Source organism: Gobio gobio (assembly GCF_949357685.1).
Source record: "Gobio gobio genome assembly, chromosome: 14".
Lineage (NCBI taxonomy): Eukaryota > Metazoa > Chordata > Actinopteri > Cypriniformes > Gobionidae > Gobio > Gobio gobio.
Window position 1 is genome coordinate 38,575,944 of NC_137107.1, and position 16,750 is coordinate 38,592,693.

General features: G+C 37.6%; 1 protein-coding gene across 1 annotated transcript in view; it reads left to right on the top strand.

The window, feature by feature from the left end:
* Positions 1 to 16,750, top strand: part of arhgap24 (Rho GTPase activating protein 24) — a 165,652-nt gene that overhangs the window by 47,471 nt on the left and 101,431 nt on the right. Inside the window, exon 3 of the mRNA XM_079835015.1 lies at positions 14,440 to 14,527. Within this exon, the coding sequence (XP_079691141.1) occupies positions 14,440 to 14,527 (88 nt within the window). The remainder of the gene's footprint in view (positions 1 to 14,439; positions 14,528 to 16,750) is intronic.

Here is a 16,750-nt window from a genome sequence, read left to right on the forward strand (position 1 = left end):
CATAAAAGTTCATTTGTTTGAAAAAATGTTTTAATTTGAGTTGGCTCTACTCAAACCGATTAATTATTTTGAGCGTCAGGGTTTAAAAAATATAAAATAACTCCTACAACCATCCAATCGATTCAATCAATTCCCCATGTACAAAATCAAGTTCCGCCCTACATTTTTCTTATTCGAGAAGCAGTTTTACTTGGATATACGTTTCAATAAGGAAATAAAAGACTATCACAACTTCTGTTTCAAGCTGTCTTTAAGAGACTACATGTGACTTTGCAGTTCACTTTACTTTTCTTGCTTTAAAAAAAACTTTTAGAGAGTTTACTTTCCTTCTTAATTAAGGTTCTTAGATCCTATTAGTGGTAGAAAACAATGGTGGAACACCAATATTAGAAGCAATTAGCATCAGGTGCTCCGGGATAAAGCTCTGGACAAAGGAATTATCTCCATTGAATTTGTTGTCCTTCTTAGATCATTTGCATTTTATCTGTGAGCTAAGCTGGCTAATTGGCCTTAGAAAGCACTTAGTAACTGATGTGATTAGAAACTACTCTACATCACAATCTAATGATGTCCATTGAGTTTGCTTTCCCAGGACAAATCATATCAGGATGTCAAGAGTGCAAACGCACAGCTTCCTATAGCTGCTCAGTGGTTAGTAATTGAAGGACAACACTGCACAACCACTGCAGGATATGGACTCTTTTCCTCTTTTTCAGGTGTATTGGAAGCTGATAAACATGTTCGGGTTATTTTAGTCAACTAAAACTTAAACCATAAACAAAACATTTTGTTACTTTAAACAAAATACATGTTAAAGGAGCTATATGTAGAATACACTTCTGCACACTTGTGCACACGTAACATACAAAAAACTGAATGTGATGCAGTGCTCCGATATACTCACAGCAAAGTTATTTTTCCTTCTTTGCTTAGATATAATGTCCTTTCAGCGATATACTTTTAACGAACATTCCGACGCCGTCCATGCTGCTGGGAGCGACGTTTAGATGAATACGTGAATATGGTCTGCATGCTTTCCTCTAAATAACAAAATAAACACACAACAAATTTGACAGCGGTGACAAAACAGTTAAGAAAGGATCATTGCATTGTGGATATGTTTTCACAAGCTCTGCAATTCACTATTGACAATAGACTATGTAGATCTGGCTATGTGAGACTATAGTTTGAATGAACCCCTTTTCTTTGCATGACACATTGAAGTTAGAGAACCGAATAGCTCGACATTATCCTGAACATTGGCTCTCGGGAGCACTCGTAAACATCACAGCCTTTTCATTTATTCCCTTCAAATAAAAATCAGTCTACAGGCTGATCATAGACTGTAAAAAAAGATAGACAACGCATATTCTCTCTCTTCCATTGTAGAAAAGCCGCCAATCAGGATCAGAGTCTGCGCAGTAGAAAACTCGGGACCTGAGTCTGCGCAATAGAAAACTCTGAACCTGAGTCTGCACAGTAGTGAACTTGGGACCCGAGTCTGCGCAGTAGTGAACTCGGGACCTGAGTCTGCGCAATAGTGAACTCGGGACCTGAGTCTTCGCAGTAGTGAACTCGAGACCTGAGTCTGCGCAGTAGTGAACTCGGGACCTGAGTCTTCGCAGTAGTGAACTCGGAACTGAGTCTGCGCTGTTGTGAACTTCGGACCGGAGTCTGTGCTGTAGTGAACTCGGTACCTCAGTCTGTGCAGTAGTGAACTCGGGACCTGAGTCTGTGCAGTAGTGAACTCGGAACTGAGTCTGTGCAATAGTGAACTTTGGACCAGAGTCTGCGCAGTAGTGAACTCAGAACTGAGTCTGCGCAGTAGTGAATTCGGGACCTGAGTCTGTGCAGTAGTGAACTCTGAATTGAGTCTGCACAGTAGTGAACTCGGGACCGGAGTCTGCACAGTAGTGAACTCGGGCCCTGAGTCTGCGCAGTAGTGAACTCTGAACTGAGTCTGCACAGTAGTGAACTCGGGACCTGAGTCTGCGCAGTAGTGAACTCGGAACTGGGTCTGCACAGTAGTGAACTCGGAACTGGGTCTGCGCAGTAGTGAACTCTGGAACTGAATCTGCGCAGTAGTGAACTTGGGACCCAAGTCTGCACAGTAGTGAACTCGGGACCTGAGTCTGCGCAGTAGTGAACTCGGGATCAGAGTCTGTGCAGTAGTGAACTTAAAACTGAGTCTGCACAGTAGTGAATTTGGGACCTGAGTCTGCGCAGTAGTGAACTCGAGACCTGAGTCTGTGCAGTACTGAACTCAAGACCTGAGTCTGCGCAGTAGTGAACTCAAGACCTGAGTCTGTGCAGTTGTGAACTCGAGACCTGAGTCTGCGCAGTAGTGAACTCAGAACTGAGTCTGCACAGTAGTGAACTCGGGACCTGAGTCTGCGCAGTAGTGAACTCGGGACCTGAGTCTGCGCAGTAGTGAACTCGGGACCTGAGTCTGCGCAGTAGTGAACTCGGAACTGAGTCTGCACAGTAGTGAACTCGGAACTGAGTCTGCGCAGTAGTGAACTCGGGACCTGAGTCTGCGCAGTAGTGAACTCTGAACTGAGTCTGCACAGTAGTGAACTCGGGACCTGAGTCTGCGCAGTAGTGAACTCAGAACTGAGTATGCACAGTAGTGAACTCGAAATCTAACATATATCCGCTTTAGCTGAAATAAAAATAGAGAAATATCTCAGATTTCATTAAAATATCTTAATTTTGTTTCAAAGATGAACAAAACTCTTATGGGTTTGAATGACATGAGATTGTGTAGTTGACAACAGAAGGTCATGGTGAGCGTTAGTTTCTTGTGAGGAGCTCTGTTATATGTGGTTGTTTTTTGGCTTGTTGTTTTGACATGAGACAGCACAGTAAGTTTGGAACAGAGATCTTTTTTAGAGGAAAGGAAAAGGTGAAGTTAGCCAATCTATTTAACCCTGAGGGTTACTGTTGTACAAACTGCAGTTTTTGACTCTGAGCTAAGAAAAGATAGAGCACATTTGTGCTCAGGGTGAATTTGTACCTCCTCACTGAACACAACAAAAGAATGAACGTGAAGATGAAAGACCTTTGAGCTCTGAGATGTGTAGCATGATTCACTAAGCTCTCATGCAGGTCCAGGTGGTGAACGCAGGTTTTTCTAACCAAAACTCCAACCTGCAGCAAAATTGAATGTAAAGTGAACCATGTGGCCTCTTATGACTCTCATATTATTCATGATTGGTCATTGGTATGCTAGGCTAGCTGACAATTTGACATTTTGCCTCAGTGAAATTACTGTTTGAAATTAGAGTTCTGAAATATATATTAAAAAAATGAGGTAGATGAGTCATTTTGTTTCCGCAGGCTAAATGAACATGGACTTTTGGATCCAATAAATAACAAGTCTCTTTTGTTTTGGAAGCTGGTACCCTGGTTTCTGTGTATTTAAAAATAGTATGCAGTATATGCTATGTGTTTATTAAACTGGGATAGAATTAAATATTTTAACATTGAAGAAAGCAGAAGAATGTAATATTTCTTTCTATGTATTTTTAAATCCATCAGAGCTTTTAGCAAACTAGAATAAAATGATTATGCTTAATTTAAATCACTCACACGGTTTATACAGTAGACATTTGCAGAGTGGACATTTAACACAGTGCTCTAATAAAACCAGCTTCTTGGCTACATTTACATTTATTTCATGGTGTTTGCTAAATGAATGAATGTAGATGTAGCAAGTAAGGTTTTATTAGTGGACTAGACTAATGTACACTCTATAAACAGATGCTGGATACATTTGCACAAAGACATTTATTTTCATTTCCCAAAACTCAAAATCAGGCATTCATTCCTACCAATTAAAGGCTGATTTTAGATAAAGGTAGCAAATGATGCCAAAGCTGAGTGACATATAAATATAAACACTACACTAGTAAGATAATTTTTTGTTTTTGTTTAGTTTTTTGAAAGAACTGTATACTTTAATTCAACAAGGATGCATTAAATGAATCAAAAGTGACAGTAAAGACATTTATAATGATTACTTAGATTTACAATGTTACAAAAGATTTCTATTTCAAATAAATGCTGTTATTTTGAACTTTCTATTGATCGAAGAATCCTGAAAATAAATGCATCATGGCAGCACAACTGTTTTCAACATAATAATAAGACATAATAAGAAATGTTTCTTGAGCAGCATGTTAGCATGTTTGAATGACTTCTGAAAGATCAGTGACACTACAGACTTGAGTAATGATGCTGAAAATACAGCTTTGCATCACAGGAATAAGTTACATTTGAAAACATATTAAAATAGAAACAGTTCTTTTTAATTGTAATAATACTTAATTAAATAAATGCAGCCTTGGTGAGCATAAGAGACTTCTTTCAAAAACATACATGTTATTTTCAGCTTGAACACAGGAAGATACTTTTTCTCACGGAAACAAACACATACACAGACTATGTGGCTTATATATCTCTGTTTACAGATGCTGCATATAGAGCATCTCACAGGGGAAAATACATTGGTCAAGATGTAGGTAATGGAAAGTTGAGGTTAATCACATTTCTGAACTGCACCACTCTGGTTGTGGGCAGACCTCCCCCCCTTTCTACAGGTACACCAGACGCCAAACCTGATTTTATCAGGTCTGCCATTGTGAGCATTTATAATATTACTGCCAGTAATTAGGTTTAGTCTCTTCAGCTCTCCTCAGTGGCACAGAACAAATTTCAGCAAACAGAGAAACACATTTGGCAACTCGGTTGTGACCAATAAAAATGGCTAGATGGATGCTGTCCATCTCAGAATTAGTTTTTGATTTAAACTACTGGCAAACTATCTCATTTCACACCTGTTTCCTTTTAGACAACCACAAACTGCAGTGAGGGTAATGAGTTTTACCTGCGGCTACTCTGTGGTAGATTTTAGGAGTTTGTTAAGTAGCATACAGTATATCTGAATTGAAAGTTGTCAGGATGGTAATGGTTCTGCAAATTGACTAGTCATTCATTGGCTACAACACTGAATGTTTTTAAAAACTGCTACCTGAGAGTCACTTATTTGGAATCGTACTACACTGTGGCGCTGTGTGCTTTTTATTCACTTAAAATAACCACTTCAAAAGAGTAATTTATTCAGAATCATACTACACTGCTGTGTTGTATGTTTTTGATTCACTACAAAGAGCCGGTTCATAAGAGTAATTAGTTCCGAGTCATACTACTCTGCTGCATTATGTTTTTGATTCACTAAAAAGAGTCAGTTTATAAGAGTAATTCATTTGAAATTGTACCATACACTGTTGCGCTGATTCCCTTAAAAGAGCCGGTTCATAAGAGTTAGTACAGAATCATACTAAACTGTTGCGCTGTATGTTTTTGATTCACTAAAAAGAGTCGGTTCATAAGAGTAATTAGTTCAGAATCATACTAAACTGTTGTGCTGTATGTTTTTGATTCACTAAAAAGAGTCCGGTTCATAGGAGTAATTAGTTCAGAATCATACTGAACTGTTAAGCTGTATGTTTTTGATTCACTAAAAAGAGTTGATTCATAAGAGTCATTCATTCAGAATCATACTAAACTGTTGCGCTGTATGTTTTTGATTCACTTTTTAAAAAAAAAACTGGCTCACTAAGTCATTCGTTCTGTAATTGCCTATACAGATAGCTCTGTAGACTCAGTAGCAGTATTGCAGTGGCGTTTTTTTTGTAGAGAGTTTGGCTCATGTAATATAAAGTTACTTCAAGTTTTAAATATTAGATTGCTGTTATTACAGTATAAACATTCAATCTGTCTACACTTTGTTAGCGCTTGTTGCAGGTTTAATGATGAAAAAAGTCAGGATCTTGGTGCAGCAATTCTTTAATTTGAGCAAGAACTCAAAATAACAAGACACTCAAGAACAAGAATATAGGAATACAAACTAAAACATAATAACGTAATGAGACAGTGAACTGAGGAACACACAGACCAAACCAATCAACGCAATGCATACCAGGTGTGCCAATCAATCAAACAATGAAAAAACATAGAAACTGATGAAAACCCTCCCAAAACCAAAGCAAACAGATAAAAGCTGTAGTATACAGTATTTCATGCAAACTATGTTAATGGCAAAAGGCATCTGTAATACAGTAAATAGTCAAGCATAACCTCAGGTTAAAGTAACAAAATAGCAATAATAATAATGTTTTGCTTTCCATAATAATGTAATTTTTTGTTTTTGTTTTCCAATAGTTTTATTTTCCATAAAAAAGTACAAACATTAGCTGCTCTTTTTACGAATAGAATTAATGTGCTGTATTTGTAAAATAATATCCCCCCAATACTATCAACATTACATCTGTGATCTTAATGTTTTTCCACAGTCCAAATGGCTGTTTATTTCATTTTACTGCTGCAGTACTTGGACATTTTCTGCGAGCAAAAGAGAAAAGTACATGTAAACAGCTGATTTCACCTGGATATGGGCATATTTGTTGGGCAAAAGGCTGCATATTTAAAAGCAGAAAGAAAGAAAGGTGGGTGAATGAGGCCTCTAAGTGTGAAAAAGTGCTGCAGGACAAACAGCGGCCGCTAATGAACAAGACATGAGGGCACCCCTCTGAGGAAAAGTCAAGGTTAAATGTTCAAGTGTCCAACTAATGGGACCATTCCACAGCAAATGGCTTTCCCTTAATTAATTCCATGGGACCGTTTAGGACTTCGGCCCGAAGTACTGGATTGTAGCTTGTTTTATATTATCCTGTTCCCTTTGGTCCTCCACCATCAATCTCCCCTGGTTGATAAACAAACTGAGCAGCTCTTCTGATCCGATCTGGGATTGGATTTTTGCGTCTCTATGGGGGATTCCCAAGTACCCGCTGGCTCTGTGTAGGCAAGTTTCTGAGAAGCTAACTTCGTTTTGGCACCGTAGGGACTGAAATCTAATTAAAGATAAACACTAGTGACATATACAAATCATTTTTTTTGCTTTGTTCTGCTTCTTTATTTTATTGTTTCTCAAGCAGGGAGGGAAATTCCTGAGATGATATTAAGCTAACCTCTGCCCCTGCTCAACGTAGCACAGCTTTCTGGGGCGATGGACCCGATATCTCATTTCCTCTTCCCACAGTTTCCATCCCTGTGCTGTCCAGATCATCCAGAAGGCCCGTAGTAGTCTCTTTGATCCATCTTTGCAGTATATTTCTTGTTGGTTGTGTCAAAGTATGAAGTGTCTTGGTCTGGCTTGAGGTGTTAATGAGGATGCAATAAAACAGTCAGGATTTCAGAGGTCAGCGAGGTGCAACACCTTGCTGGGAGATGAACTGCTGCCCCAAAGCAATGACCATAGGAACCCAAAGGGTCAAGGTTTGACTGGTTAGAATTGTTAAGCCAATGCATGCTGGTAGGATTTGCAACCACACCATTCTGTGGGCCAAAATAAAATGTCTTTCCATTGATGGCCATTAGAAAGTAGTGGTGTATTCCGATTTCTGATTAACTTAATGTATTTAATCATTTATATAAATACATTAAAACATTACATGAGAGAGAGTAAAGGTTTTGTTGAGTGACTTTTTGCTTCTTTGTGACGGAACAGCAAGATGTCGCACATTCAGTGACCTGAGATGGTGGGAGGGTTGAGGTAGGGGGGAGTTGTTCCAGTGGTAGTCCAGCATTAGAACTTTAAACTTGATTCTGCCCACAACTGGGAGCCAGTGGAATGAGATCTGAAGAGGTGTGACGTGGGTTCTCTTAGGCTGATTGAAGACTAGCAGGGCTGTCGCATTCTGGAATCATCTGCAGAGGCTTAGTTGTGCTGGCTGGAAGTCCCGCTAGTAGAGCATTGCAGTTGTCCAGTCTTGAAATTACAAGCGCTTGGACAAGTCGCTGTGTGGCATATTGTGACAGGAATTCTGATATTTTCCTAATATTGTAGAGCGCAAATCTGCCTGACCAGGCCTTGTTGAGATATGGGTGGAAAAGCTCAGCTGGTCATCAAACACGTCCCCCGGGTTCCTTGTCCTGGATAGTGTTAATGTTGTGGACCCCTGTTGCACAGTCATCAACTGATGGGTTTGCCGGGATTACAAGGATCTCTGTCTTTGCAAGATTGAGCTCCTTCATCCAAGCAGAGATGTCTGAAAGGCAGGCAGAGATACAAGCTTTTAACTTGAGAGCTGCGTTTTTAGAACGTTGTGTCATGCACGAGACGTTGCAAAAGACACGAGATGCGAACGCAACGGTTAAAGATGTCAGTCCAGCGCAGGTTTACATCGGAAAAATGGAAAAGTAGCACAGTGGAACTTACTGTGGTAAACAAAAATATGTAGGTCACTGCTTTTTTGGTCTAATGTAGAAAATGTAGGTTCTATACTGTATGAAAGTTGGCATGCTTGAGTCATTCCAGCCTGCTTTGGGCCATACTCCACTATATGTATCATGATCATTGTTGTTGTTCACCAAAGCAATTACTAATTCTTTCACATCTCTTAGTGTAGAGTAAGCAAGGAAGTGTAACAAGGACACGCATGGTTCCTTTGCTCTGGAATGGGCTGGGGTTTTGTTCCCGGCCTTTTGATGATGTGTCTTTCCATGTTTTTACACATGATGGAAGGCCTCTGGGGGCAACAAAAATGCCTTTAATTGAAAGGCTCATGTCTTTAGCAACCCGCCCCTCAAGCCTCCGGTTCTAAAACAGGAACCGCTGCCCACATCAAACTGGTGACCTGCCTCATTGTGGGTTGAAATTTGTGCTATCTTCATGAGCCCCACCAATGTTTCAGCAGGTAGAGTTTCCGCCGCTTAAGAAGTTCGAGTTCAACTTGAGCGTACTGTCAGCAGGATCCCGCTTTCAGATCTCGTAAAGGTTTATGATGTTTTAACAGAAGCAAGTCACTGCACCACATGCAGAGAGACTTTAAAACCCAGAGGGAAAGAGGTCATTGTGTAATGAGCATCATATGTGGCTGCTTTTTACTTATTTCACTCGTATTACCATTACAGGCTCCCATTTACATCCAGGAACCCTACAATCTAGACCAAGTATTTTTTATAAGGACTTGTTAACTGAGTCTTATATCAAAGTAAAACGATCCTAATGGTTTAAAGACTCCATGACGTCTAAAAAAACGACGACTGGCTTGTGACATTTATGGACACTACTGCATGTTTATGATTTCTTAATGAAACCCAAAGACTTGCTGACTCGTTGTTAAGGCAGACCTCAATATATTGCTTATATTTACAGTCAGGAATCTGATATTATACTCAGATATGATATTACTGAGTAATTCCTGTACTTTTAGCAGTAACGAGCAAGTTCCTTACTTGCGTTACTCTCTTTTGTGAAAAATGAACGCTTGTAGACAAGAAGCTCTTTTTCGCTGTAGTATTGTTGCCGCCCGCGCCGCCATGTCGTGGAGACGCTGTGTTTTTCATTGTGAAAGCCAAACTACTTTGTAGGGATGTGCGATATTAAAGACAAATGCGATATGCGATATCCTTGTTAAATAATGCTATATTCGATATGCGATACGATATTGCTTTAAGTGTGTAAAATCTATTTAAATTATATTTTAAAAATATATTTAAGAAATGAGAATGATACCATTTACCGGTATGTGTTTCACATTCTAATGTGTTTTAGCAAAAATGAATGTCACAAATCTGACAATATAATTTTAACATCAATGTAAACAAACAAAAAATGTAATGCCAATATTTAAATACCAAAAACTCTTTGCTTGACTTGGTAATATATAGTTATACCAACCTTAAACTTAACATCAAGAACATCCAGGTACAAAGACACCTGAACTAGCGGTGGACGATTATTTTTATTTATCTTTGTTATTAAAAATAAGAACTAAAAACAGTAGTCTTCACATTAACTAAATATACACTGAATACACTGATACATAATAAAGCTACAAAGGTTATTCAGTCAAGAGCACTGAGTGATTTTATCTTTTTCTTTTGTTGTTTGACAGACAGCGGCAGGTTAACTCTATTAGCAGACTGTCACTTTAAGACCTAATGCACGGATCCTATTGACACGCATCCGGTTTCTTTCCCCAACTGATATTGTTCACTTAAAGCATAACCGACTGTGTTTACATGAATACTCATCAAGTTAGCCATTTTGACATAACTGTGTGTGTATTTGACAGTTCGAGTGTGTAACAAGGCACGAAACAGAACTGAAGGGATCACACGCTTTCAGAGAGGCGACTTGTGCGCACGTTTCGGTGTGTGTGTCAGACAGCGCAAGACAGCCCAGTCTATTCTCTGCTATATGCGTCAACCTAAAACATACACTTTTCACAATGTTGAAGTAGCCTATTAAAACCATTCAGATATTGCGTGCCGTTGCGAATGAACATTTGCGATATTTCGATAATTTCGATATATTGTGCACCCCTACTACTTTGTCTGGCCTTCCAAAAGAGACAATTATAAAACAGTGCATGGCTAAGCTTTAGTTACAACAGCATTCCAGAACAGTACAACCCAACTATTCGACTGTGTACTGCACATTTTTCTAGCACCTGGGAGAGCACAGACCGTTTCTACTTCTTACCAATCTGATACTTTCTGGATCAGATTCGGGCTCAAATTGATAATGTAGGACCGACATTATCATCTGTCAATATTGGTTTGCTTTGGGAAAATACTGTTAAATAACTGAGACAGTTATTTTGTTTCAAGTATTAAGGGACTTTTGTATTACCGCTTGATTTGAAGGCCTGTTGCCCTGCTGATTACAATAAATAGGTCTAAAAATAATGTTTATTGTGTTTGGCTGTTCAGTACTGTTCATATTTACATTTAAAAAGCAGACATTAAAGTAACTTAAAAGTTACTTTCCCTAGTAACTAATTACTTTTGATACACAGTAATTGATAAAGTAATTCAATTACTTTTAAAAGAAGTAACTAGTAGTAACTGTAACTAATTACTAATTTTCAGTAACTTGCCCAACACGGATTATACTAGACACTACCATTCAAAATGTTTTATTTTTATTTTTAAGAAATCTCTTATGCTCACCAAGGCTGCGTGTGTTTAATAAAAAATACAGTAAAAACAGAAACATTTTGAAATATTTTTACAATTTAAAATAACTTTTCTTTTTGAAAATATTTTAAAAGCTAATTTATTCCTGTGATCACAAAGTAGTATTTTTAGCATCATCACTCCAGTCTTCAGTGTCACATGATCCTTCAGAAATCATTCTAATATGCTGATTTGTTGCTTGAAAAACATTTCTTATTATTATAATGTTGAAAACAGTTCATACGTTTCGGAAACTGATACTTTTTTTCAGGATTCTCTGAATAGAAAAGTCAAAAGAACAGAATTTATTGGAAATACAAATCTTTTGTAACATTATAAATGTCTTTACCGTCACTTTTGATCAATTTAATGTATCCTTGCTGAATAAAGTATTGTTTTATAACAACAAAAAAAGAAGAAATCTTACTAGTTCAGTCTGATAAAGTCATGTAACCGAAGCTCAAGTGCAGAGATTTGAATAATGTATCAGCCACTATGTTAAGTATCCTTCTTAAATCTCTGCATTCTAAATGTTCTCAGTGTTTCCAGGCATGTCGAGATACTGGATACTGAACATATGCACTGATATTTGATAAGGATGGAACTGAGCTACGTTTTCTCTCTCTCTCCCAATGAAAACATGCCTTCCTTTTTAAGCCCCACTGTAGCACAGATATGAAATACTCTCCCTCAAAGGTGACTACTTTAGACCTCTGCAGTTGTTTCCCTGCATACCAGAAATAACCCCAGTGTGCTAGTGCGTACTGTAATGCTATTAAGATCTATATGAAAACATTGCTCAACACATGTTGCTTTCGTTGTGCCTTCTGACCACGTGTGACTGTCAGTCATTTGTATCTTGATTCTGTAATTTAAATAGCAGGATGAAGTAACACCTGGCGGTAAGATGGTGGGAAGTTCCCTTCAAGCGTTCAGACCGTTATTGAGGGTACAAAATAATAACCATTTCCATTTTTTGATATACTGTAGATCCCTGTATGCTGACCCCCTTGTGTGAGACCCCTTCTTAAAATGTAGACAGCAATTTATGTGTAAAAACAAATTTATACTATAGAAATCTGGAAAATAATATACTAATTATTGTGCTAGCAATCGATTAATTCTGTTTTTTTACAATTTTTTTTTAATTTTTTCTGTAATTACTCATGATTAATCACAGTTACTCTCCAAATTAATGTATAAACAACTTAAAGGCAGTATATTTAACATATACATACTTGTTGTAATGGTATCACTGATAATAATACTCTTACTGATGTCTCTATGAAATACATTTTTTTAAACATTAATGATAGACATTCAACATTACTGTATAATTGAAAGCTATCAATTTCAAAATGTATTAGGCTTTAAAAAAATAACTTAAAATAATCTTCAAACTTAAAACCCGTTATAATTAATATCATATTTACCTATGGCCTTGCTAGACATAATAGCGTGATCATATAATGTAAGGCTAGCCCAAGGACGACAGAAAAACAGATGCTGCGTGAATTGCGTTAAATATTTTTAATGCGTTAAACTAAAATAATTTAATGTGATAATGCGCTAATTTTGACAGCATTATATTATATATATATATATATATATATATATATATATATAAAGTACAATATACAGAAAATGTGCATTCTGTGGACACTACACATAATGCATGGTAGTATGGAAATAAGAAATGACAAACAGAGAAATACAAACCAATAGAGGAGACACCATTGCTAGAGGAGGGCGAGATGCCAGGATGATAAAGAGACAGACAGATGAGAGCAATGGGGAAAATCAGGCTGCTTTACTAGTGCTCTGGTGGTGATAACATGGCCCGTGTGGTGCACTGATGTTGGGTCTATTTAAAGCACCAGTTCATCCAGCGTGTCAAACACTGATCTATAATGCCACAGCAGTCGCAGTGCTGCTTAGGATCCCATTTCTACATAATAACAAGAGCTTTGTCGACTCTAATGCCGCCTGCGCTCTGTCATACAGACCCCCAAGGGATCCATTTGTAACCTCTGAACTGGCAGCGCTGCTGATTTCTGGCTTTTTTAATGCCCAACTAATGCCCATATGATGATGTAGTTTTCCACTTCTCATCCCTTTGCCTTTTACTCTGGCCAAAGGAATGAAACTCTGGAAACTCTGCACAGCTGTGCTTAATGTTAGCTTTTAACAAATATGTATGTATGTGTGTATATACACTCTTATCCATGCAAATGTGTGTATGTATATATATATATATATATATATATATATATATATATATATATATATATATATATATATATATATATATATATATATATATATATACATACACACATTTGCATGGATAAGAGTGTGGTCATATAATGTTTTGCTAGCCAAAGGATGACAGAAAAACGGATGCTGCGTTAATTGTCTTCAATATTTTTAACGCGCTAAACTGGACAAATGAATTGCATGCGTTAACATCAAGTGGCAACATCCCACAGTTTCTCTTGAAGCCAATACGGAAGTGACTTAAACTGCAATTCATCGACTGGCCGCTAGGGACAGGCTCCAGAAGGGAGCAGAATCTCATTGAGCCCCATGTTAAAATGCCCAACTTTACAGCAGAAAATAACATGTTTACAGCCTGGTACAGATTCTAGTTTTGGCCTATATAGCTAATTTTGCCTTTTGTGACAACTGTGAGGGGGGTGAATTGTTTTTATAACTCATTCGTTTACATTATAGCTTTAAAGTTCTGCATAATTAAGGGCGTGGCCCATTTTCAGTTCTCCGGGTGTGACGCGCTGCCAAGATGGCAACGGCCAGCTCGACCCTACTTTACGCTTCAAAACTGCTGTCATGGTGACATCACAGTCACTACGTCCATATTGTTTTACAGTCTATGGTTAACGTGCTAATTTTGACAGCACTAATATATATATATATTATTTTTGTTACATTTTATTTACACTACCGGTTAAAAGGAATTTTGGGATTTTTTTTATTTTATATATATATTTTTATTCATTTTTTAATTTTTTTAAACATTTTATTTATTAATGTAATGGCAAAGCTGAATTTTCAGCATATTTTTACATCTTTACAGCATATAAATATTACATATTTATTAATTTATTATACGTATTTTATGTCAAATATATTTATATTTTTAATGTTTTCATTAGCTTTTATTCTGTTTATTAAATCAAACTCAATCAAAATATATAACTGTAAAATAAGTCTTAATAAAGGGATTTTTCACATTTTCAAAAACATTTTTCTTCAGTCCAACAATTCTATTCTCCAAAAGCATCTGAGCTTTTTCCTTGCTGTGATTTATTTTTCTCGTATATCTTGCTTTCCTCAGCAGTTTGTGTCTGACTTTTTTTTTCCTTTTCTTTTTTGGCTTTTTGGTTCCTCTAGGGCACCATTTTCCTACCTGGCAACAGAGTCACCGAACATCCCAGCAATGGGGAGGAAAGCGGAAAGTTTCTATTTGAAGTCATCCCAGGTAAGGAGAAACTGTTTTTTTTTTTTTACCATGTCTGTTTTTGCAATAGATTCTTTCTTTAGCTTTTATGATGGCACCCCAATGACCTCACTGGCCGAGAAGAGGTCTTCAAAGACATTCATTAGAGATAATGAGAACAGATCAGCACTGGGCACCTCGCTGACAAACACAGCTGAAACCTGCTCCAGACACATGCAACACATCACAGGAAGTCTGTGTCATTTCTGTTCAACAGTCTCTTGCATTTGTTAACAATTTTATAAATCTTCCAGGCAACTTGGCGTGTAAACCAACCAGTGTGTTCTCAAATAGATCCGTCTTTTTAAATGTTTGGGGGTGATTCGTTGTTCTCCCAAATGCAGTTCAGTGATGAATGACGCTGGATCTGCCACCTGCTGTAATTAGTTTACAGATCACACTCTTCTTTCTCTCTTCGGGCTCTGGTTGTGTTTGGAAAGGGTTCAGATAAAACACAGATGTCCCTCTCGTGCAGTGATGAATCACTGAGGACAGATGAGTGCTTGAGGAGCACTACTTCCTGTTGAGTTCTGGGGAACGCTCTGGTAACATACACACCTGAGCTTGAAAGTAAATAAATGACTTAAACAGAAATCTGCTTTCTAATAGCTGTAAATGCTTTGAATCAGTTTGCAGAAGCATGCATATATATATATACACAGATCAGGCATAACATTATGACCACCTTCCTAATATTGTGTTGGTCCCCCTTTTGCTGCCAAAACAGCCCTGACCCGTCGAGGCATGGACTCCACTAGACCCCTGAATAAATGAAAAAATTGAACAATGTCTTTACTACCTTTCTGGGCCTTGAAAGTGTTAATTAAATTGCTGTCTATGGAGGGGTCAGAGAGCTCTCGAATTTCATCAAAAATATCTTCATTTGTGTTCCGAAGATGAACGAAGGTCTTATGGGTTTGGAACGACATGAGGGAGAGTAACTAAAAAATAAGAGTAACTAAACAAATGTTGTGAACTAACCCTTTAACATTTTTGTCAGAACCTCTAGTAAATTACATGTTGTTTTTTTTAATTGTCTGTTCAGAATCATGTGAGAATTGTTGCTCTTTAGTTATAGCTGAGTTGATGTATTTTGGAAACTTGAAGGGTCATTTTTTCCCAGTTAATTAGATATTATTAGGACACATGAAAAAAAAAAAAAAAAAATGATGTGCACAGATAAATCTTTTATAACAAATACTGCAATGTTCCATAAAAAAAAAAAGAACTGTAAATTTGGTTTACAGTAAAATTACTGTAAAAATTGGTGTGCGTCTGATTTCTACCGTGACATTCACATTACCTTCTGCACTGGAATGAATCGTGTCTTGTTGTCATCTGTGTTTGGTGAAGTACGTGAGCACACTGTGTCTTTGTTTCACAGAGACCTTGATACTTGTGACCTTGTAAGGCAAAAAGTTAGTTTTAGGTCTTTGTAATTTTACTTTCAGAAGCATTGCAGAGCTTTAGACCTTAATCTACGGTGACACTGTGGCATTTTTCATGAATAAGGCCTTTTTGTGGAGTAGATTAATGACACATCACTTGATACTGACCCTGTCATCACGTTCTTCTTAAGGTAAATGCCACATTGTATCTATCACCGATATCATCACAATCCCACATGCTAGACGGGAAACTGCAGTTGATACATGGGGATGCTAACGGATAGCTCCAGGTATTAGAGGCTTCTTTGGCCTGTATGTGTGCAGAAATCCATCCTGTCCTGTGTATCCCCAGCAGAGAGTCGTGAGAGTGTGTGCACTGTGCCAGAAAACAGCAGAAACTGAGATTTATAGCATGTTTTCAGCTCTTTGGAAACGCAGCACGGCTCCGACTGTCCTGCCAGCGGACTGTGAAAAACCTGAGCCATTGTTCAGCTTTTCAGTCTTAGATGAAGGCGTTTAGGAGTGATTCCATGCTTACGTGCACTTTTCCATACAGTAGTGTTTTATCATTTTTATCCCGTTTATTCCATTGTTCATCTCAGCAGTATTTTGGAATATTTTAAGCATCGTTTTTTTTTTTTTTTTTTTTTTGCTGCATAGGCCATGAAATCACTTGTCCTTGAACAAGGCTTTTTGGAAGTAATGTTGTAAAGCTTAGTTCATAAAAGAGGGTTGTTAAAAGTGCATTTAATTTCCTCTCGTGTTTCATAAATACAGATGGGAGTGTTTTGTGTAGGGATAACATGGATTGCATATA